The sequence below is a fragment of the Cavia porcellus genome, unplaced genomic scaffold (assembly GCF_034190915.1).
Source record: "Cavia porcellus strain 051 isolate PalLab524CR breed Dunkin Hartley unplaced genomic scaffold, mCavPor4.1 scaffold_3, whole genome shotgun sequence".
NCBI lineage: Eukaryota > Metazoa > Chordata > Mammalia > Rodentia > Caviidae > Cavia > Cavia porcellus.
This window is the reverse complement of record NW_026947486.1, coordinates 12113783-12138796: the sequence shown is the minus strand read 5'-3', so window position 1 is coordinate 12138796 and position 25014 is coordinate 12113783. Positions and strand designations below refer to the sequence as shown.

The 25014-nt window shown below is 41.1% G+C and overlaps 1 protein-coding gene across 14 annotated transcripts in view; it reads left to right on the top strand.

Moving 5' to 3' along the window:
• Cask (calcium/calmodulin dependent serine protein kinase) overlaps positions 1 to 20918 on the top strand; it is a 379314-nt gene extending 358396 nt beyond the window's left edge. For 9 of the 14 annotated variants that reach the window (XM_013151955.3, XM_063245744.1, XM_063245742.1 and 6 more), the window contains 5 exons: positions 1346 to 1426; positions 1532 to 1612; positions 4178 to 4380; positions 11497 to 11580; positions 15724 to 20918. In XM_013151955.3, the coding sequence (XP_013007409.1) occupies positions 1346 to 1426; positions 1532 to 1612; positions 4178 to 4380; positions 11497 to 11580; positions 15724 to 15900 (626 nt within the window). In that variant the 3' untranslated portion in view covers positions 15901 to 20918. The remainder of the gene's footprint in view (positions 1 to 1345; positions 1427 to 1531; positions 1613 to 4177; positions 4381 to 11496; positions 11581 to 15723) is intronic. The other 5 variants (XM_013151957.3, XM_003469430.5, XM_063245741.1 and 2 more) reach the window with 1 other exon arrangement.
• Positions 20919 to 25014: the final 4096 nt, after the last annotated feature.

The following is a 25014-nucleotide window of genomic DNA, read 5'->3' as shown; positions in this document are numbered from 1 at the left end:
AACACCCTGTCTTTAAAAGCCAAATAAATAAATAAATAATTTTTTGAGAATATTTGATGCTTTTTGTTCATTTGTTTCTGATCTGTTGCATTCCAGAGTATCTTATGTTGCATTTTAAGATTCTTTGCTATTGGGCAAATCACAAATATTAAGGGCTAAGCTGATAAAATCATTTTACCATACTGTCTCAGAGAGCAAAAGCTCTTGTAACAACTAACCAAAGCATCCCAGATTCCTTGTGGCACCATGGCATCAGTTTTACTGAATTTATTTCAAACCATCTAAAATCCAGGGCTAATTCTGTATTTTAAATAGAAACTTCAGTGCATGCCTGGCAACATTTGCATATGACCATGTTTTTAAAATTTAGTAAACATGGATACGTGATTTTAACCTTCTTACGAGAATTTCAAGTGTGTGGGAGAATCGGACCATGTTGAAATTCGACAGGAATGGTCATCCACTCAGAAAACTTTTACACATCGCCTGAAATTGTTTCTGTAGTTGTTTTTCCGTTGTTAAGAGGATGGTTTCAGAAAACAGTATTTTTAAAGTATTTCTTCCCAGTCTGTAACAATTAGAAAACTCCTCTTTTGCAAAGGTTCAGACTCTCCTTCGTGTTCTTTCCATCCTGTCCATCCTGATTTATCACACAGAGCTTCCTACGTAAGGACTGACATAGCTTCAGGGCCAGGGGAGCATGTTCCTCTACTTATGCACCCCACACTTCCATAGAATGGGTATCTGGGTCACAATAAAACTTTTGAGATGCTGCTTTAAAAGCCTGTGAAACAGTTACAGAACTTCCCTTTATAGCATGCTACCTTCATCAACTCTGTTAAAAGAAAGAACCATGACGTTCAAAGCCAGCTGACCATATATTTCTCATCCATCTCTAAAGGGATCAAGCTGGCCCATCTCTTAGTTGGCTTTAGTTGTATTCATGCGCTATTCATGTGGTCACTGTCTATAGACTTTTTCTTTTTTTAGTATTGCCGATTTCTTAGAAATGTAAAATTATGAACAGCATGTGGTTTTGAATGAATTCATATGTTGGATACTGCATGAAAAGTTATGTAGTATCCTTTAGAACTGGACTTTATGCATGTACTCAACATATCTTTGGATGCCCCTAGTTCTAAAGTGCATTTTCATGGGCTTAAAATTGAAATTCTCTCCCTAAGGGCTATATGGCTTAAATTACCTATAAGCCATGTATCATAAGTTGGATTTATATTTTTAAAGACATAGTTTTAATATAACCTAGTTTCAGTAAAATTACAATTTACCTACATGAAATCTCCATTCCACAAATTTACCTTTCTTCTAAATCTTTGCATTTTAGTGTTTGATCAATTAGATCTTGTCACATATGAAGAAGTAGTAAAACTTCCAGCATTCAAAAGGAAAACACTAGTCTTATTAGGTAAGTTTGAATATATAAATCATTTGCTTATTCTTAGCTTCAAAACATCTTGGAAACATTATTAACAGTTGTCAATTTTAACATTCTTTTCAAAAAATGACATAGGTGCACATGGTGTTGGGAGAAGACACATAAAAAACACCCTCATCACAAAGCACCCGGATCGGTTTGCGTACCCTATTCCACGTGAGCAATGGTTTAATCTCTTTTAATTCGTTTTTCTGTTACTTTTTAATATGACAGTCCAATAGTGTTTCTCATTACATAAGTAATAACTGTTCATCGTAGAAAATTTATAATATCCAAAAAAGCACAACAAAGAAAATTGGTTAATAATAATTCCAACCTCAGTTTTCCAATGATAGATACCCTCCTAGGTTTCTCTTAAAACAAATCTTTGTATAGCATGTTTGTGTTATTTGCGGTGGTTTTTAGTAACATTAGACTTGTCCATTGTGTCTGTAACCTAATTTTTCCAACAGTACCCCATAAACTTTACGTAGAAGATTTATTCTTAAGAAAAATAAGTTTTAACAGTTGTATCATTTTCCCTGATTCAACAGTATTTCCCTTATTGTCTAAATTGTTGATTTTGTAGCACTTTTAAAACCCAGTCAATGTGCTATCAGTTGTTTACTATAAAGAATTTCAGATCTATAAGATTTTTAATTCCCCTTACCTTCCTATGTCTTATTCTTAACTCATGTCCTCTAAAGTAGTCTCTCAATTGTAAAGAAAACTCCAGAGCATGTATATGAAGCACTTAGCAGATGTTGGATAAGTAGTAGCCTTCTTACAACTCTCATTTTACTACTTTAATTATTGTATTAAAGTTTTAGCACTTTGATCCCAAAAGCTCTCTGGCAGTTAGAGCTTTGCTCAAATGGGAAGAACTAAAGGAAAATGAAAAGAGCAATAGGAGAAAACATCAGGTTTGGCTCCTTCCTAAAGCAAGGTCACCACCACTTTCTGTATACCTCAAAGCCTCAGGAGGCTTCATAAGCTTACTCCTATCTACACAAGAAAAGTTTATTAAGTGTCATTGCAATTGGAGTTACTGGAGTTTTCTAGTAAAACGTTTTCAAATATTCTTTTAAGTATCCTTATGATTAGATTATGAGTACTGCAAGCTTAGGTAAAATTTTCACTCTCTCCCTCTCTGCCTGTCCCTCTTCCTCTCTCTATGTCTATGTTAGTAAGTGGCCAGTTAACTAGATTTTAAACCTTACCTTTGTTAACATCAATGATGCCTAATCCTGAAATATTTAACCCCAAATGTATATATATAGCATATGTTTAACTACCGTGGTGACTGAAAATAGTTCACCATCAATATATAATAACTTTCTTCAACTTTTGATGTTCCTAGAGAAAGAGTTCTTCTTTAACAGTGTTCATAACAAGACTATAATTCATACTGCCAGGAAGCAGATTTAATTTCATTAGCAAAAAGACCAATAAAAATGATTGTAACTGTGTGTGCCATCAGTGGTACAAGCCACCCAATGTGATAGTCATGCATATAGCATCAGTGATTCAAACCGGTGGGACATGCTCATTTACCCACATTTTAATGTCCATGATTCTTGGCAGTTCTAATGGTCTCGCAGGAAAGGAGGAATTCTCCCATTGGATTGGAGCCTCATATGCAGCAAAGAAAAGCATAAATTTGTTCTCACATGAGGAAGGAGGGAAGAAAGAAACTGAAAGAGGGAAAGAACAAAACAGAGAAAAGGAAAAAAGAGAAAAGGAGAGAAATTTAAAACCAATGCTCATGGCTCGCCTAGAAAACCATTTCCAAAAGTGTGTTTTGCACATTGGTTTATACGTTAGTATAATGATGGCAAACTTTTTAGAGCTTTCAATGATACAAACATCTCACTGTGGTAGGCATGCCATATGTTAACCACCAGTGCTTTAGTATATACCCATTTAGGTCAGGGGTTGGCAAACCACTTCTGAAAAAAAAAATAGTACACATTTGAAACTTTGAAAGCCAGCAGTCTCTGTCCCGACTATTCAGCTTTGCCACTGTAGTATAAAAGCAACCATAGAAGACAAAATATAAACAAATACTCCTGACATTATTCTAATAAAATTTGACGACAGCAGGCCATTTTTAGCTAGTTTTCCACCTCTGGTTTAGGTCTTCCACAACAAGTATGGCCATGCCTTGCTAAGGTCATTGTGTTTTTATCATAGTGAACCTTTGGCTGTAGTCTAACATTCTCCTTATGTAAGACATAATAGATTAGTGACATCTAGTAGAACTTTCTCTGATGATAGCATTTGGTATCTGTACTGTCCAGTACAGTAGCCATTAGGCCCATGTGACCATTCAGCCATTGAAATGTGGCTAGTGAGACTGTCATTTAAATAACCATTTGTAGTTTTCCATTTTTTATTCTTTTTTCTTCCCTCTCCTCAAGCTGAAACTACATTAAGTTGTGTTAATCTTGGGTCATTCCATGTCTTTCTCTTGTATTGACCCAGAAAGAATGAAATATATTTCAAAACACTGAAATATTTACCAAACCAAACAACTGATTTGGCTGCTGTGGTCTGATGTGCACAAACAAACAGTTTGTAGAATTTGGTTCTGCCAAGCTGCTGGGGCTGGAAATGCGGGCGTGAGACACACACTCAAAAATCTGCAGCTTTTAAGAAGAGTTTGAGTTTGGATTAGGTCCATTAAGAATATAAGCTTATTGGTTCAATGTTTTAAACTTTTTGTGACATGCAATTTTGCAGATACAACAAGACCTCCAAAGAAAGATGAAGAAAATGGAAAAAATTATTACTTTGTATCTCATGACCAAATGATGCAAGACATCTCAAATAATGAGTACTTGGAGTACGGCAGCCATGAGGACGCAATGTATGGGACAAAACTGGAGACCATTCGGAAGATCCACGAGCAGGGGCTGATTGCAATCCTGGATGTGGAGCCTCAGGTACTGCCCCACCACCTCAAACCCCTTCCATGCTTCCGTGCTACCTGTATGCTGATAGCTCAGATTGTGAAATCAAAAGTACTATAAGAAAGTCATGGACTGTATAGTAATTCCATAAGCTATGGCAGAGTATCAATAGTCAAGACTCTATTGGTTTATAAACAGTCTGGAATGCAAACTGACTAATCGCTGGACTCAGTGCACACAACATGTATTTTAAAAGCAGATTATTCTCTTATGAGGTATATTATACTCAGAAGCTCTCTAAAGTATCTGATTGGGTCTATGCCTGCCAGAAATCCTATAATCATCTGACCTCAAGATGAGACTCTGGCACTTTTTTATCAAAACAGTCACTCATGCTATTGCATCAGAGCATCTGCCAGCATAAAATCACCAGCAAGAAACTGAGACACTTTACTAGCTTTTTAGAAGGTAGGTGTAAATGAACCCAAATGTCAGATGAAACAGGGATGGAGAGACAGGTGACTCTCAACCTGTGCCATTTCCATACCTAAGGATGTTCCCTGACCTCAAGATAAAACTAGGAAAGATATGGGAAACTTGGAGAAAACTCAGAGGGATTCAGAGATGATTAAGTGATTTGTAAGTAAGTGTTATGAGAGAAACAATAGGAGTTAATAAAATTTGAAAAATAGAAAACTGAAGATTTGACAGCAAAGGAACACAGGTGTAACTCAGGGGTTAATAAGGGGCTTAGCATGCACAAAGCCCTGGGTTCCATCTGCAGTACTGCAAAAAACGGGGCAAGGGGAATGCTAACAAGGTATTTTTTCTTGTCTGAGCACTTAGAGCCCAGTAGGAAAGACTTGGGAAATGTAAACATCTGAGGTTACAGGAGATGTTGTAAGCACCTTTGAGATTCCCGAGTTTGATATTTCTAAGACTGATCTGTCCCCTAAATCTCTTATTACTTAGAATAAAATCAGTACACCATCTGTCCCCTCAAGCAAGCTATTTAATCAGAGGCTTACCTGGCCATCTCAAGCAAGGCAAATCCCTGTTCAAGGGAAACCATATGAGACTCGGTCCCCTACTCATCCCAAAGCAAACACAGAGCCTGCATAACCAGGTTCATATGATCTGGGGCCTGAAACCTTAGTTTCTGAGCTCCAAGATCCTAACTCATGGGCAGCACATTCATCTCTTTCCATTTTACAGCACCCAATAAGGTCTTGAACTTGGAGCATTGGAAACCACACAAGGATCTGGTTCAGGGGCTAGAGAGGGTAAACACTATAGGGTACTTTACCTAGCAGTTAACTTAAACCTATATAGAACTAAATATGATGATGTGTAATGCAGATTGATTTTTGTTTAACTACTAATCCCTCCTTACTAGGGATTGGAAAAATCTTCTGGCCAGGGGTGGCTAGAGGCAAGGTCTCAATCCTGGTCCTGGTCTTCGACATCCTCTCCTTGGGTTCCACACTGGTCTTCACCTGAACGTCGTTTTCTGCTGGTAGTAATGTCTCTAGCAGTATGCTGGCTGCAGGGCTCCAAAGACCCCTCTGCATTACCTAAGTCCACTCTCAAGGGCTTTCTGCCTTACCCGCTGCTGCTGCTGCTGTCACCAGTACTGCTGCCACCACCACCACCAACGCTGCTGCTGCTGCTACCGCTCCACTCATAAGAGTCCAGCTCTCCCTGTCCCTTTACCCTTGCATAGCCATGCATTGCTCTGCATTGCTGAGTGGGAGACCCTTCTCTCAGGCTCATCAGGACAGCCACAGCAGTTCCTTTCACCATTGCACTTGGCCCCAGACTACCTCCTCACCCCAGCTGGCCACACTGTCTCTGCTCCCCTAATGGCTGGATGAGCTCACCTGCACTCTTCTCCCCTGCTTCCTGTGTCCTCACCTCTCAGAACTGTGATCTCAAGTCCACTGACTCCTGAGGACAGGCCATAGGCATCCTGGTCTCCACCTGACCCCCTTTGGGCCAGTAGTCCTGGGAACCAGGATGGCACAAGACCTGCTCCTCTGGCTGGGCTGGTCCCAGGCTGTCTTGCCCAGTCCAGACTCATACCCAGCCCTGGTCACACACTGACCATTGTGTACAATAGTACAGTCAGGATGCCCACAGAGTCTGCACCAAGGAGCTTCACCCTTGGGCCTCTATCCTCAGCCCACTCTGTTTAGGGCTCACACAAGTCCTGCTTTCAGGATGCTCATGGTCATGCATGACAGCGTGACTTCCTGTCAGACAGAACCTTATTATTCCAGGGAGGCTCTGTCTAGGACATTTTTCCCCATACCCTTTCCTGCCCCAGCTCATTAGGTTAGCTACTCTACCATGCCTCACAGATTGATTCAACAAACTTGTAATAAGCATTTATATCCCAAGCACTGTGCCAAGAGCTGCAAATGCCATGAAGCTGTGAGGTGAAATTCCTTCCTCCCTGTTTATCAGAAACAGCTCATAATAAGGAAAGCATCTGTGGCGTTATTTTAAATCCTCTCACCTCTACCACAGCTGGGGCCATTTGCACACATGTAGACCATAGAAAGACCACCTGATGCTGGTGTTCAGTTCACCTAGTGCATGTCTGTTACTTAGAGTCATCTTAACTTACTGTAGACACTTAAAGCCAAATCTCTAATGATGCTAATAAGATGTCGTTCAACTTTAAACCTAGAGGGCCCTGTTAAAGACAGTAAGCTAGAACAACTTAGTATGATTAGTAACTTAGCTTCTTCTAAAATAATAATAGAATGTAGTGCTTTATGTTTTACCAAGCACTACTACTACCTAAACTTTGTAACCCTAATGAGATAGATAGAAATCAGTATCTACTTCCATAGTTGAAGAAACCAAGGATTAACTTAATTGTGACTTGGCCAGAACTTTACAGCCAATTAAAAGTGAGTTTGTACTTCAACTGTGTTATAATAATAAGGCCCAGTCTTCTTTCACTATACCATTGTACAGTGGGCATCTTTGGAACATCCTCAATATGGTCCACCCTGTATGTAGTAGTACAGTTTAAATCTCAATTTCTAAAAATGTTTATAAAAGTATATGAGGCAATGACACTAAGCAAAACTGTAGAACAGTGATGGTGAGCTTACAGCATATGTGCCCCAGTAGGCATACAGACCCTGTCAGCATGCAAGCAAGTTGCCCCAGCAGCCAAGCATCAGAGAACAGGTTTATTTTTCCTAAACTAAAACCTCAGTATTCAGGTTTAATTGCAGTGTTGGCACTTTGCAATAAGTAAGTGGGTTTTGGATTACAGTTTGGACACTCTGTCTCTTAAAGGTTTGCCATGACTACCATATGACCTATTTCTAATGGAAATGAAGTTATGGCTTAGAAGTTAATCTGTGCCATTAAAGCTGAAACTGTAGTGGCTCCAGCATATAATCAGGGCTTAATGTAAGAGTTGTATATGTAATCCATTGGTACTGTTAAAAAAAAGTTTACAGTAGCAGAATAGGAGTAGTTTTGGTTTTGCCCACAAAGGGAAAGGTCATCATTAAGAGGTAGCTTCCAGCCTTGTTGGAATCTCATAGTACTTCAAAACAAGAGCCTGGAGGGAGAGCTGTGGTAGAGCGCTTGCCTAGCATGCAGGAGGCCCTGGAGTCTGTCTCCAGCACTGCGGGGAGAAAAGCCAGGTTGTAAGCCAGAGGCCATTTTGTTAAGTTTGTTTGCTTTCTGGAGTTACTGTACTCATCCTTAAACCATTAGATTTTTTGTACAGAATGACTCAGCTGCCTACCCTTGTGTACTTTTTAACTTCGCAAACTAGGTTAGTCTTATCTGCATTATTCTTGGGTAAAATGAGTTTTTAATTCCTTGAAGATGCTAACTGAAATTAATTCTTAGACATACATAGATGAGCCAGAAAATCAATTTATCTCTACAAAAGAAAACTAAAAAGTTAACTGTTAAATTAATGTTACTTTGTTTCAATCTTGCATGTTTTCAGTGATCTTTGTAGAGTGTGAGTGTGCATATATGTGCTCGCTTGTGCTCTCTCTTCCACACTTTTGTCTCTTTCTCTGTCTCTCTGCCTCTGTTTCTCTGAACTTCTCTGAGGTTCAGAAAGAGAGGTTTGCCTGCGACTGTTAACACATTTGTGTCTCATCTTGAGGAAGAGGGCTCAGAGTTCATCTTTAAGTGAGCTGTTAACTGCCTGAGAGAGAGGAATTCTGTGAGCAGTTCCACTTCTGTCCCTGAAATGACTCTGAACCTCAGCCAAGCTGAAAGTGCACCCAAAATGGCACCCATTTGAAAGCCATGAGGAAAGCAGAGTGTGGGGACAGAGGCTTTCAGGACCAAATGAGGAAATGTGTGGTGACTGCTGAAGATGTGAGGCCTATTGGACATGAAATTCTGTCAGAATTTGAGGCATCTTAGAATTTTGGACAATATAATAATGCAGGATAGGAACAGAAAATCAAAGCCATGAGAAGGAGGATGAAGTAACTATGCTAACAATGGGAGCTACTCTAGTTACTATAATAAAGTTAAATGTGTCTCTGAACTTCCCAGCAACCAAGGGCAAAGGCAGGGCAGAATAATGTCCTATAACAGATTCTTAGCCACAAGAGGCATTTGGCAATGTGACAAACATGGCCTTGGTTGGTTGTTTCTATAGTAAATGCAGGTGACCCTCACGTGGTATGGGTGCAGACTGAGTATACATGCCAGTGCTGGCGTTATAACGTCCTAGAGGGCTGCAACAGAAAGCATTCAAAAGATTGTGTAGCTGGCAGGTTGGTCACGAACAGAGAAAACATTTCACAGCTAGGTTGTCATTCTCTACTTTATCATCTCTGAGTTCTGTTCAGCATGGAAGCTGTGGAGACATCCATCTGGCACTCAGAAAGATGCTTTAGGAACATGCAAGTAGGATTTTCCCCCATTTCAGTTGCCCAAAGGCTGGCTGTGGGCAGGTATGTGTGCGTGTATGGGGGTGAAAGGATGAGAAAGTTTTATATCCCAAATGACCTTGTAGCTGTCTGATGCTTGAGCACACAAAGTAAGGAAAAGAGACTCAAGAAAATTTTGACAAAAAGGATTTTTGTTTAGCCCTGTTGAGTTATATATGGGTTTTTTCATGATGTCTGTCTCTCGCTAAAGTCATTAGTCATGAAAGGATTGGCAAAGAAATTGCCAGTTACCTGTTTCAAAAGTAGATGTGTGCAAGCTTAAAGAGCTTTCTTACAAGGGACTCAGAGCCTATGACTTTAATAATTAAAGAACTTTAATGGATCCACCATACTGGCCTGTAATCCCAGTGCTCTGAGAAGCTGAGGTGGGAAGATTACAAGTTCAAACCCAGCCTGAGCCATTTAAGAACTTAACAAGACACTGTCTCAAAATGTTTTAAAAAAATTCTAAGTGGCAGGGATGTAGTTCAGTGCCAAGGCCCTGAGTTCAATCCTTAGACCCTCAGAGAGAGAGAGAGAGAGAGAGAGAGAGAGAGAATTTTGATGGACAGATAAGACAGTAGACAAGGATCCCTTAATATCTGCCAGAAGATACTTTAGAACCAAAATTCAGAAATAGAATCCTAGTTAAAGTACAGCTTACACTCAAAACTCCAAACCTTTAGCATCAAATTTGTCCCTTACATATCTGTGTACTTAGGAATGGGGACTTCAAGAGTTCACGAAAGGGCCTTGGGGCTCCCAAAGAACTTTCCAGAGAAAAGAATATTAGGACTGACTTCTGCAGGATTACTCAGCCAAGAAAAAAGAATAGGGAAAGGGAGGCCCAGGCAAAGAGAGAGGCAAGTAAAAAGGCCAGGAAGCCAAGAAGAACCCAGCCCTTTCCAGAACTAGAAATAGTTCAGTGAGACTAGTCCCTGAGGAGGACAAACAGAAGGACTCTGAAGAAGTTAAGCATGGCCCAGCTTATGAGGAAGAGACCTGACCTTCATGCCCAGGAGCCTACATTTATGTCAAGATCAACAGCGCCCTTTGAAGGGTTTCGAGCAAGGCAGTGATGGGATTTGCATTTCTGAAAGATCATTCCAATAGCAGGGTGGAGTGTAGATTGGAAAGCAGCAAAACTGGAGGCAAGGAACCAGTCCAATCATTATTACCATAAGCCAACTAGAAGCCAAAACAATAGGAATAGGAGAAAAGAAACAAATTTAAAGACCATTACAAAGCAAAATACATCAGTAACAAAATACTTGTATAAAGTTCTTATTTAAAAACAACAAAGTGTTTACCCCACACACATGTCAGTCACTTGTGGATTGGGTACCTAGATGTGTTAGGCTATGTCCTTGAAGGGTCATGTATAAACTCCACAACTGCTGTGTCCTCCCAGGGGACAAGCTGAAGCAGTAATCGCCTAGCAGAATCTACTGGACCTCCTGGGGTTACAGCTCCGAAGCATCTCTATGCAAAGAACTTACATAGTTAGAACTTTGCTGTGCCTTGGGAGGGAACTGAAAGGAGCCCTAGAAGTCCTCTCTTCAGTGCCACATTTTGTCATGGGCCAGTGCATTGCCCCTAGCTACACAGTCTCTTTCATGACAGGACTGAGCTAAGGGCTGTGGGCCTCGGCTCTAGCCCTGGGCAAAGTCCCCTTCCCCACAAGCCCCATAGGGCCCTTTCTTCGTGGTAACTCAGAAGGCCTGTATACATCTGAGCAGCGCACCCTGCACACTTATAGTAGCCAGGAATCACTATCCTGGATCTACACTTTCAGTATGAAATGTGACAAAGTAGGTTCTGAACCAGTGTGAAGCCAGCCTGCAGGTCCAAGTCTCCCTCCAAAATGCTTTTCCCATCAGGTAAAATTCATGCTCCAGCTAATAATAGGTTCAAGTGAACATTAACCTATCTGGTCAGTGCTGACTTATGAAGAAAAATGAATCTGAATGATTCATGAGATTCATAAGAAAATTGTCCAGCTTGTCAACATTTATCTTCTGAAAACTGTTGTCTATCCTTTAGAAGAAAAGAAGTGATATATGTTCTTTATAGAATTGGTACATTTCATAATACCTTGCCAAAAATTTGAACCTTGGCTTGAATTTTTCAATTGTCTAAATTTCTGTAGACACATTTGAAAGTCATGTTAGTTATTTCTTAAGTCTCTTTCTTTTCTCTCTGTCTCTTTTTTACACAGGCACTGAAGGTCCTGAGAACTGCAGAGTTTGCGCCTTTTGTTGTTTTTATTGCTGCACCAACCATCACTCCAGGTTTAAATGAGGTAAGGATAAATTCATCTTTCCCCCAACTCAGCACACCCAAAATAGGGATGCATGTGTGTTGCATACGCAACACCAAAGCCCCATCTCATCAAGTCAGCTAAGCAAACCTTTTCTTTGTCTTTGATACTGAGCAGTCATATTTCCAGAGCTTGAGCTTCTAAAGTCCAAGGATAAATAACTTGAACCACCCATCCCCAGTACAGAGCTTTTGTGAGTCTCTCACCTTCTAGAGCTGCCAGCCCACTCCCTCTCCTGATCAGACTGTTCAAAGACCATAACAGCCCTGGGACTAGTTCTGCATCAAGAATTGCTTGGCTTAAAGAGAGCCATAGGGAATCCATGACCTTAACCAGGCTTCCCACGTTCCCCCTTCTGTTTAGGCCCTGGAGATCACCAAACTTAAAAATGAGCTCTGTGTGGCTAGCAGTGTGGCTTAGTGGTAGAGCACTTGCCTGTCATACATAAGACCCTGGGTTCCATCCACAGTACTAAAAGCATATAAAAACTGAACTCTGCCCCCTTCCAAGCCAACTCAAGTCAGCTTCCATAGAGATGGTGCCTAAGAGTGTTGGCTGAGCCATCTCTTCTGATGCCCATTCAGAAAGTTTGCAGATGCTGGGCAGATAAAGAGTAGTGTCACATGTGTACTAAGTGTAACAGTGCCTACTTGCTGTCCCTTCCATGGTTAAGGAAGTTATCCTGAAAAACTACTGGCCTAAACCAAACCAAGCTTATAGTACAGGTAAATAAAGAGTTAGGAATTTTTACTTTGTGTCCCTTTACGGAAGGTCATATTTAGATTTACCTATATATTACTCATATTTTCTGTCATCATTTTTTGTCATTTGATTTGTAAAAGTCATATTCCTTTGTGAAATTCCACTTTCCCATCTTATTTAATATACAAGCATGTTTGAAATGCCGCATTATAGTTAGCTTTTATCCATTGATTACCATGTATTTTTCTTGAATTATCATCTTTGCTTTGTTTTTGTTTTCATTTTGCCTGTTTCCCTGCCCTTTTACTAATTTTCCATAGCTGCCAAAATGGTGCAGAAAATTGCCTGTAAGTACCAGCTAGGAGGAGATGAAACACAGCCTTGTTTCTTTTTATAGATGTAGAATGTAGACACCTTGTTCCCATAAACCCTTGCTTTTGCTGTTAGAATAAAGGCATTTTGTTTTCACTGAGTTAAACCCTGCTCATGTGTAAATCGAGCATGCAGACAAGACATTGTCAAGGAAAAAACTGACAAACAGCTTTGGCTTAAAAGATCCAGACAAGGGAGCTTCGTTTTCCTGCAAAGAGCACTGCATCAAAAATTTGATGCTTTCAGCCATAAATTTTCTTGAATACTTTCATCAGCCCAGCTTTCTGAGCAGATCATAAACTCTGCCAGTAGGTTTTGCAGCCCAGGACTGTATAATCAAACAGGCTTTCCCAGCCCAGAGAGTGACATCGTAGGAACTGTTCCTTCTCATACTGGTAGCAAGCACACCCGTACTTGGGTAAGTGCGTGCTTCCTAAAATGAGATTCTTGCATTGCACTCATTATAAAGTAGAGCCACAGTGAAAATGCTATGCTTTTTAAATGTGAGCAGAATGTGTGTTGGTTGGGCATGGTGGTGTGAGGCTGAGACAGAAGGATTACAAGTTCAAGGTCAGCCTAGGCAACTAAGCAAGAACGTGTCTCAATAAAAATTTTTAAAGGGGGGCTGGGGATTTAGCTCAGCGGCATAAGCGCCTGCCTTGCAAGCAGGCAGTCGTGAGTTCAATCCCTGGTACCGATAAAAAGGAAAAAGACAAAAAAAAAAAAAAATCAAGAGGCCCAAGGCTAAGAATCTTGTTATCATTGACAGAAATTTTTAGGGGCTGGGGATTTAGCTCAGCGGCATAAGCGCCTGCCTTGGAAGCAGGCAGTTGTGAGTTCGATCCCTGGTACCGATAAAAAGACAAAAAACAAAAACAAAGAAAAAAAATTTTTAAAGGGCTGGAGATATGGCTCATCACAAGAGCACTTACCTAGCATGTGCAAGGCCCTGGGTTCTATCCCCATCATGAGAGGGGAAAGATGGGGGAGAAGAGAGAGAATGTGAGTGAGAAAGACCCAATATGAGAGAGATCCAACATGAAAGAGAAAAAGTAAAGAAAACAGAAAGAATGAATATGTATTGGTAAGACCTTAGGAGGTGGTTAGTGACGGAGGCCTTATCAGCACTGTCATGGGTTACTGTGAGTTTCAGTGTATGTTGTGTCAGGGCTGCTTACTTCTCCCATGTCTGCTTATCCCCTCCCCTCTGCAGGGCTGGGAGAGAATCAAGCTGGTGTCTAGTCTCTATCTCAATTCTGCTGCCCTCTCCAGAGCAGCCCAACCAAGCCAAGGTTGGCCTGACCCTCTCAGGGGCCTCATTGCGAAGAAGAGTTTCTTGCAAATAACAGGGACCTCAGAGAAGAGGAGGAGGGGCCCTAAGTCAGCAAAGGATAGCTAGTGCTCCTAGGTCCCTGAATTGTATTTTCTGTAGAGATCTGTCTCTGTCATGCCTAGGAGAATCACTTGGTCCCTAAATTATAGATTTAAAAATTTTAAAATCTAAGTGCTTGTTAATAATTCTAAAAGCCAACTTTTTGTTCTTTCCACAACATTTATTAAGCTCTTGCTGTGTTCCAGGTTCCCTGCTTAGAGCTGATGCACAGTAATGATAGGCCACACAAGACAAGTTTGAGAGAGGGATGCTAATCAAATATACAGATATTAAATTGCATTTAACTGATATTTAAGATTCAGGCCAGTAGTTCACCTACCTGGCATTTGGAAGGTGCAAGGGGTTCAGGTTAATTTGAATCACAAAGTTCCCTAGTTTAAAATTAGGACTTAGTCTTTGGAAGTTTAGCATAACAAATTTAACCCATAAAGAGGCAGAGGCAGACTTCTTTCCAGCAGCCCTTAAGAGATCTTTTTTTGTGAGTTTGTTTTGTTTTGTTTGAACCAGGGATCAAACTCACAACCTTACACTTGCCAGGCAGGCACTTGTGCTGCTGAGCTAAATCCCTGGCCCAAGAGATCCCACTCTTGAAAGAACTGTTTTTGTTTTGTTTAATGGGGATTGGTTTTCTGTTTTTGTGTTTTTGAGACAGAGTCTCACCCTGTAATCCACACTGCCCTCGAACTCCTGCCTCAGCCTCCCAAGTGCTGGGATTAAAGGCATCATACCTTTGAGCATTAAGACTTGCTAGTGAAAAATAATATTTACACAACAAACTTAGGACGCCTAATTCCATCTCACTGTTGGTTCATCTGGGTGAGAGTTCTCATAATCTGTAGCAAGCTGGAGTGTAAGGAACATCGTTTGCCATAGCAGGCCTCCCTGGAGTTCAGTAGCTTCCCTTCCTTCAGAGTTGTTTTCATAAGAGATATGAGTACTTGGGGACAGTGATATTTATCTAGCCCTGTCTAATGCAGACCAGTCTGGAGGGACTCATCAGATACCTGTTGCTATTATATTTGGAAAAAGACCTGATCCAGCCATTATTTGATATCCAAAAAGCTTTGACTGTAGCCTCTACTGCCATGAATTCCTAGAACATGCTGAACCTTTAAGTAGAAAAGGCGAAAGTACAAATTAATTTGTTGTGCAAAGGCAGAGGCTAATTGAATAGGTACAAATGCAGCTGGGCCCTGAATGAACTTTGATGACCAAAGAATGGTCATCTAAGAGTTCGGTCCTCAACATCACAGCCTCCCAGGAAGTAAATGGGTGACCCCTGCAGGCCTGGACCAGAGGAACGAGGAAGAACACCTCGTATGGCCTGACTCCACTGACTCGGGCCAGGCACAGCTAGGTCCTCTAGGGACGATGTGTTTGCTGAAGTGTCTGCTTTGTCTGGTGTGTCTTGGAGCCCCTGTTGCATGTCACAGTTGCCAGCAGGAGTTGTATAACCCTGCCATCACTGGGACCATCATCTTCTCTGTCATGGAGCCATCTTGGCCTTGTGCCCAGGTGTGGCACATCAAGCAAGGTTTGGCCCTGACGGTTTCTGATACTGGGACAAAAGGTGGGGAGAGAAGGAAGAGTGCCTCTGACTCCCGTCTCCTGTGTGCTTTCCCTCCCCCACCCTGCCCATCTACGGCCTCCCCATGTAGGACGAATCTCTCCAGCGCCTGCAGAAGGAGTCTGATATCTTACAGAGAACATATGCACACTACTTCGATCTCACAATTATCAACAATGAAATCGACGAGACAATCAGACATCTGGAGGAAGCCGTGGAGCTTGTGTGCACAGCCCCGCAGTGGGTCCCGGTTTCCTGGGTCTATTAAGCGTCTCCCCAGATCCCTGAGCAGAACTGGGAGCCACCTCATCCATGGAAACGCCTCTTTGTTACCGGCCTTGTGTCAGCAGGTCATGGTCCCTAGAGACTACCTAGTTGTAGTGTGACCTACATTTATAATTATTGTCATGTCCGAATAGATAGGAGGAGAAAAACAATTACACACTAATTTAAAGAGACAGTATCTTTTTTAATCAGTTCTCCTAAACTTTAATAAAATGTATCTTTAAATGTATGTATTATTCAATCCTTTGGAATGTTATATTTTTGGAAATCATAGCTTTTTATTTCCAAGGCCCCTAAAAACTGCACAAAATAGATGCTGCTTTCTATAATCTATTTTAATAATAATAAACAATGATTATGTTACCTTGACTGGGGGTGGAACACTACATTCTTTTTAGAGTCTGATTTTATGGATTGGAATATCTTTCTTTCCTCTATTTATTTGAAATAATTAGTGATAACTAGTGATTACAAAACAGTCATAAATTTTTAAAGGCCTTTTTTCTCTCTCTTTTTTTTAGAATAGCATTTTTTTAAGTCCTTTATGTAACATCCAGATAATGTGATACTGTCTCTTTGAAGCACCCTGTAAACCTTTTAGACATTTGAAGTTGGGTCTTGACTCTTAATGCATGTGGACAGTCGCGAGCGTTTATGCTGTCGGTGTGTCTGTGTTGGACAAAACAATCTGTAATCTACAGCAAAGTACATTCCGTTCACGGGGCACACCAGGGGAATAAGAATAAAATGCTATTATGACTAAGTTGTAAACCTATGCACATCCCTTGCATTTCGGGCAACTTTATAAAAAAAAAGAAAAAGAAACTGATTTTTATTAATAATAATCATGTAGTGAAATGTGTTTGTAATTTTGTCTCAATTTAATTTGTTGTAAGGTGGGAGGGGGAATTGCTGGTTTCACCATTTCAGATCTGTGTTGTCTAAGAGTATTAATGTTTTAATTAAGCAAAGAAATGAGGATTTTTAATCTGTATGTAATTGTTTTAAAGCACCCATTTTAAGAGAAAATACTGTGCAATGAAGAAAACCAGTTTAGGCATTTGCTTTAAACTGAATTATTCCAAAAGAATAATCTATAACAGCCCTGTAAATTCCTTTAAAATGATGAACTAACAGGACAGTCTGACCAATTTTTTTAAATATACTTCCTTTTATGTGCTCAATAATCAAATGCCTTTGGGTCCTTCATTTCATTATAGATTTGTTCAGGTTTCTAAGCCACTAATCTTTTGGATTTTATAATTTGTTAGATGCTCATTGACCCTTCAAAGGCCTAGGAATGAGCGTCAGCAGGCAGGATGACAAAGTAGCCTGTCTGGGCACAGCTGTGACCATGCTGACTCGCAGGGTCACCTGTGGTCTCTCCTTCCTCTTGCTGTAGCCATTGGCACAGGGGATCATCTGTCTTTATTGCTTAAGAGACATTCACCATCTCATCACCCTGCCATGAGGTCCCATTCTTCCAGTGCAGGAGAGTCGGGCTGGGGGTCCCCAGCCTCTTTGCCAAGAGGTCAGTAGAATGTTTTTTCTTGACATGTGAGGGTGCAAAGTGCTGCCAGTAACCTGCGATCCTTGAAACACACCATTGTTTTTGCTTCTTGTAGGTTAGAGGCCTCTGTCACTTTGTGCCTTGGCAGGATGCACAGGGTACGTTTGGAGCTAACAGCTCCTCTTAAGGGACCAAGCAGAGAAGGCAATTTTATATACTCCTCTGACACTGTCAACACCTTAGCCCTGATGTGCCACAACTAAATATTGCCGATGTTTTATTTTCTGATATCGTTCCTGTCAGTGGCAGTCTTCAGTTTACTGACGAGACGGTGAGTGAGCTATTTGTGTTCAGCCCCACAGTAGGGTAACCAAGCACACCAGAGGCAAGCCTAGCTGTGGCCTCACCCTCGATGGAGAAACATGTTCAAAGAGTTGTTTAGGGCTGTGTCAGGACTGACTTCAACCTAACTGATACCAAGGCCAGCCAGTCCTTCCTGCAGCGGTACTGACCACAATCCTGGCTCTTCTCACTGTCACAGCGCCCACACTACCTCTTTTCCAGTGAAGCACAAAAAAGAACACAACTGACATGCGGGAAGCAGAGACGCCCTCCCTATGTCAGAAACCCTCACACCCCCACTTGCTTTCTGTAGACTCAAAGAAGCACACAGGCAGGACTTGTTCTTGCCAGTGTGTGAATGACAAAATTCCTGCACCTAGAACACAGTGACTTCTCAAACAGGTCACCTGTTCTAACCCACTAATATACATCCTTCTAAAGCAGTGTCTCTGTGACCCAGCAGAGAATACTTGCAGATCTGAATTCAGAGTAATTTCAGTGCATTGCTGCTGTATTACAATTGTCCACTAAGCAATCAGAGAAAATTACTAAAAGCTTCTTTGCTGCCTCCATTCCATCAGCAGAAACATTTTTTTCTTTTTAAAGACCAGAGCAAATGATTAGACTACTAAATCTTATCAGTGGTCAATTGAAGCACTTCCCAAAATTATATTCTGAAGGTGATTTCACCCTCAGCCCACTCCCTACAGCAGGACAAGGTATATTTTGATGTGTTGAGTTCGTTGAAAAGATGAAATGTCCTGATTTTCTAATCATAAGACAGTAATTACTTTGCACAGGTAGCATATTTAACACTGAAAAGGAAAATCTCACTCATTTTAATTCATCTAGAAATTTCCCATTGTCAAGATAACATTGTAGCTTTTTTAGATGCAATTAAATGTATCTCCTGTAAGGTGAGATGGTTTAAATATCTACTCAAAGAGGAAAAGAAATGGTTGACCTGCTTCTTGCTATTTGCATTTAGCAGCCATCCTCCTGGCGCATCCTATTGGTGGCAGAATAGCTAAAGATGTGCAGAGTTCCTCATCGCATGGAGAAATGTAGTAAGTGTCCCTGTCCCAGTGTCCATTTCCTGCTGCCAGAGCCTGGCCAATTAGGCCAAGCCTTCCTTTGAAGCTACTGTTATCTTTGCAAGCCTTTAATCTCTGTGACCCTTTGTTTTTAAATTGCTTATAGTTATGTCTTTTTTAAGGCTTTGAGTTCATTCCTTACAAAAGTTTAGTCAATCAAGCCATCCTTCAGGAAAATGGACAAAGGAGAGACCCAAAGTGCAAACTGCCCCTGAAAGACAAAGCAGGCGGAAGCACATTTCAGATCAGTTTCTTAACTTGAGGCAAAGTTAAGCTTTGCTTGCCACTAAAGCTACCAAGAGAATGGATGGATTAGTAAACTTTTAATAAAAATGTCTCTTTGGAAAAAGGAGAAAGTGCATAGCACTCAGCATTACAAAAACAAGCCCCTTACAACCCTCATCTCTATCATCAAACTGGTGTGTATTTTGTGTTTCTCACTTTTTCGGAACTGAGCACAGCCTCCTCGGGCCATCCTCCTTACAAGGGCTTACAATCCTGAGGCTCCCTGTGGCTGCCAGAGGAGAGAGGCCCCTGAGCGCATCCCTCTTGTTCTGCGCTTCTAATTCTTCTCTTAGAGATCTTGCTTCTTCTCCCTGCGGCTTAAGGAAGGGCTACACGCTGTGATCTCCACACATTTCATTTGATACAGCTTTCTCTTTCCTGACCCTTTGGAAGACAAGGTTTCCTCTGTTCAGTATCTCCAGTTGCAGGACCAGACTGAGGCTTATTACATGACTGGCTGTGCCCCAGCACTCACGTCCATTCCCCTAAACCCGGAGATACAAGTCTCAGACGGCCCAGCCTAGGGAGTGAACTTTAGCCTAGCTGTCCCATCCAACCGGGAAGCAAGGAAAGGCAAGAAGAATCTGTTTCCTACTATTTTCCCATCTGATCTTTTCCCTGGCGCCCTTGGCTGCAATAGGTGGGCACACAGGGACCCCAGAAATAGCAGTGGGAAGAGGGCACGATCATCTTTTAAGCAGGCACTCCCCAGTCTTACTTAGCTCTTCCTGGGGAGAGAAAGTGCTGTGTTTCCACCACCTCTCACCTGATCCTCCATCAACTCCCCTGAACCTGTGCAAATGGACTGAGCAACAGAAAACGGAAAGAGCAGTTTGCAACCGCACAGGAGTCCCGGTTTCTGGCCCCAAGCACGACTCCATCGCTACGTATGTACGGAAACTTGGAACTTGGTTACCACTTAGTTCCATTCTCCCTGGAACGTGACCATGGGGACAAGCCAATGTTCTTACTGATGGAGGCCTGGGGTGACTCTCCCTGGGCCCAGGGGAAGTATGATCTATCAAAGAAGTTGTGCTTGGGAGTAGAAACAGGTGTTCCTCCACCACAAGCAGCCCCACCTATTTTTTTTTCATTTGGAAGAGACCAAGGACTGGGGGCATTGATTGCCAGTCTTAGCTGTCCCCGGAATGTCCACCATGCAGAGGGGGGCAGCTCCTGGGTGCAAAGGCTTCACAGCCTTCACGTGCTGAGACCAGAACACCGTGTTTCATTGCAATGTGGGCACGTTGCCATTCAAACTCAGTTCTGGGGTGGTTCTGCATAAAGTTTTGCCAACGTGTTCTTTTCTCTGTATGTATTATTGCCTTTTTATAAAAGGTTTTGAAGTATTGTCTCAGTGATAAAAAGAGAGAGATGTTAATGGTTGTTGTATATTTCATCATATCCAATTGTAAGTATTTGCAGGGTACAGCAAAGCCTTAGCTTGCAAGAAGAGCTGAAGGGATTTGAAAGGTTTGGATTCTTTGTAAATGTCCTGCTTTTCTTTCTCTCTGTGTGTATCTATTTACATGCCTTAGCACACGCCCTCCTGTCCTGTCCCTCAACCACAGCGCTGGTGTGCTACCAGCACAGTGCAAGTGGAAACCCTAATCAGTTATCTCGTGTGACAGGGAAGAAGAGAAACTCCATAGTATTCTTTGTAGAATATACATACCTATAGGATGCTGTGTAATGGGGAACCATAGAATTTGGGCTCTTGTCATTTCAAAGTTGGAGAAATGTATGAATAAAATGTATAAAACATGAAAAGTCAGTCGTCTCCTCAGATTGCAGGACACACAGCTTGGGGAAAAACAACCCAAGGTTTAGACGGAGAGGGATGGCCCAGATTCTGAAAACCCCTGTAGCATTCCTCTCCAGGCAGGGCTCATAGACCTCCTGCCAAAGAACCAATGGTAAAGGGACAGGAGCATGTCCGCAGCTCCTGGTACCCATCCCATAAGTCTCTGTCCTCAGCCACAGCTGCCACAGAGAGCCGCACAAGCCTGGTTGCTTGCATTTGAGTGCAGATTTAAAATAGATTCAGATTTCTATTAAAAAACAAAAGAATAAAAGCCAAGTTGTGACATCTGCTAGAAATAGAAGTTTAAGTTGATTTTAGTGATGTAAGTGCCACAGCACAGAAAACGTGGCCCTCATGTGACATTTGTATTGAAAGCCGTAAGAGGAAGCCTGTTCCAAGGTTGTCACTCTGTCTGATGACACCTTTGCTGTTCTACACTCTGATTGGGTCCCTGGCTGGATTTGCAATACTCGCTCTTGCCTTTACCCAAGCTCTGCTCAGGCAAAGAACCATGGCAGCTTCATGTATTGCACACAGCTCCAAAAAGGCCCAGTCTCAGTGTACTTGCCTGGTTCACTATAAGAAGACCCATACTAAGGATACATGAAGTAGGAGTGATTATTTGCTCTATTTAAACTTCACAGTATGAAAAATATAGAGAAAAACCGAGATCCTACTCAGATGCAGCAAACTGAATCCCTGACCTTATGATTCAGGGAATCACAAATGGTCTTTCTGCAGACTCCTCACCCTCAATGCACAAAAGAGAAAAAGTATAATGCTTTCATCAAGCTTTTACTGAGCATCATGGTATTTAAGACACAGAAATATGCCAATATTAAGCTAGTAGAAATAAATATAAGCATATTCCCTTTAAGCTACATGCATGACAATATGAGGCCAGTACAAATCAATATGAACTTATATTTCCATGTTTTTACTCTTTTGATAATAATATGGTAAGCTGAATAAATAACACTGGGTATATCTCATGAACTCTTCAGCAAAGGCTGGTGATCTGCAAGACACAGAATGACACTAGTACAGAATGGCCAACAGTAACCTTGAGTCCTTGAGTTCAAGGTCACTGAGGGTAGCAAGCTCCCCAAAAGAATAATTTAGTTCAAGCTAGCAAGCCAGTCAAAGGAGATGGGTGCTCCAGGAGACAATGCCACAGAAAGTGGCATCTGACTTTTACAGTGAGTGAGTGCCTTAGACATGGGGCCTGAGGACAAAATCCCATGGTTCTGGCCATGTAGGGGATGCAATCGCAACTCTTGTTCCTCCCTCTTCTCAAAAAGTGGGACCCAGAAGCCACTTTTTTCCATAGACTTGTTCTTAGACAAGATTACTAAAAGCCCAAGCTACTACTGATGCCCTCTTTGCTTCTTGAAAGGCAACTTTATGTCTCTCTGCCCTGGCCACATGCCCCGCAGAGCACATGGTAGCCTCTCCCACCAGGATGCTCTAATGGGTGACTGGAGGGGAATACGCAGGAGACAATCTACCGGGACCTCGCAGATAGCTCCAGGCCTACAGGGTGTCACCCCAGTATGGAGATGGGAAAGTGGACACCCTACAATGCAGGTTGGCCACAAATCAACAGCTTTCCACAGAATGCCCCCAGGACCTTCCTGGGTGGAGGGAATGGTCTCCTGTCACACTTGGGCTGGTGGTTAGAGGGGTTTAGACAATGATCAGAACACACCCAAGTGAACACCTAGGATATGTGCGTTTTAGGTTATATACTATATATCTTGGTTACAGGAAACAAAAACTATGGTCACTTTCACAGATTGACAAACTTCAAGTCCCAGTTCAATTCTAAAAGAAACAAACCCTCAAAAACCCTTAAAATAGCCAGGCATGATGGCTCACACCTATAATCCTAGCACTTGGGAGGCTGAGGCAGGAGGATTATTGTGAGTTTGAGATCAGCCTGGGCTACAAAGTGAGCTCAAGGCCAGCCTGAACTGCATAGTGAGACCCTGTCTCAAAAAGACAAAAAAAAAAAAAAAAAAAAAAAAAAAAAAAAACTCTTGAAATAAGACAAGTATCCTGAGCAGATAAAAAGAAGAGCTACTTGAAGCTACAGCCAATATACTTCACCTAACAGTGACAAATAAGTGCTTTGAAATAGTCATTAATTTAAAATTTCTTAAATACACATGATCTTCACAAAACAATTAGGAAATATAGGTAAAACAAAAAAGGAAAAGTAGATTCAACTAAATTCAACTGAATTCTTCCACATAGACAAATGCTAACTACTTGTATCTATAAAGCTAGTATACGTCTATACAACAATGTTATTTAAATGAATCGGGGCCTCTATTACTTACATGACACCTCCTCCTACCCTATGATTGTTTACTGTTGCTTTTAAAACAGCGTCTGAAAGCAGAATGAAGTATAAACACTAGAAAAAGAATGAGGCCAAATTGCCCATAGTTGCTAATAATATTGTTATGTGCCTTGAAATTCCAGCAAGCACAAGAATGCCATTTGAGTCCATAAAAAGCAGTTACAAAACACTCAGAAATCAATCATGTCCTTATCTATAACAATAAAATTGGTAAATGTTATGGTAAAAGAATGGTGTTCCCAACTGCAACAAGTTCTTTAAAAGTGGCAAAATCCATGGGTTCTATATGAAAAAAACACAAAATGCACTGAGAATATAAAAGACTCAAATAAACAGAAATGTCTTTGGATGGAAAAACTAAATGTTTTCATGGCATCAGTTCTTTCCAAATTAGTGTGTGGGTTTAATACACAACCAAATCAAAATTAAAGTCAAAATATTTTTGGACTTTCACAAAATAGCTGTTCATCTGGACAAATGAACAGGGAGAAAATGAAAGGGAATTTTTGGTGGAAAGAGTAAATGAGGGTGAGTAGCCCTCCTAGATGTTAATCTGTTCTCAAACTAAAACACTTATGTCATCATACACCACAGCTAACTTCACGCTAAACAAAGATTTAAATATAAAATTGAGAGCAAATGAAAAGAAAGTATAATTAGGCTGTCAGTAACACTCTGGAATAGGGACACCTTAAGCTTATATGAAGAAAGAAATCACAAACCAAATGAAAGATTTTGGGTGTTTTATTTATGTGTATTTTGTTCTTCAGTGCTGGGAGGGGAGGCACATTTTTATGAAAAAGGTATAGACCACACACTGGGCAAGGAAAGACATTTGGCAGCAAATACCCTACCCAAAGAGTTAATGGGCTTATTATATAATGAACTTACATGAACTAGTTAAAAATACAAACATTCCAGCAAACAAAGGAGGTGAACACTCAACAGCCCCTAAACAGCTGCTCATGAGCCTCCTCCCATTCAGCGGGGGCCCTACAAGTTTGCCTCAGAGGGGACCTAAGAGTGTTTGGCCCCCAGTTACCACACAGAAAATATGTCACTTGCCTCTTAAGGAAAATGCCATTATCCTAGACCTCAGATAATGGCGACAAGTAGTTTAGCAAATACAATGTCCAGTATGTCACAAAAATCAACTAGGTACATGAGAAAAAACAGGCAAATAGATGAATATATCTGTATAATCAAGCGGCAATAATGTCTTGGGTTTTAAATAAACAGAATTAAAATGCATAGGAATTCTGACACAAATTGGGATGGAACGTAACAGAGTTAATGTTTTAAGGTCTCTATATGGTCAAGGAAGAAGGAATTAGCATTAGGAATCTAATATAAAAGATTTCTGTAAACCAAGGGTGAAAGTTCATAGTAACTACCTGCAAAAAATTACTGCGTGTAATTTTTGAGCTAAATTAGGACATTAAAATACAAATCATTAAGCAAGAGACTGCTATTAAATATATGATCTTATTGTCAAGCATGGTGATGTAATCCCAAGCATACAGGGAGGTTTAGGCAAGAAGATCCCAAGTTCAGGCCCAGCATTAGCAACTTACTCACTTAGCGAAACCCTATCTCAAAATGAAAAATAAATAAAATAGCCAGGGATTTGGTTAAGTGCAAAGGCCCCGGATTCCATTCAAGTACCAAATAATAATAATAATAAGCCCAATTGTTTG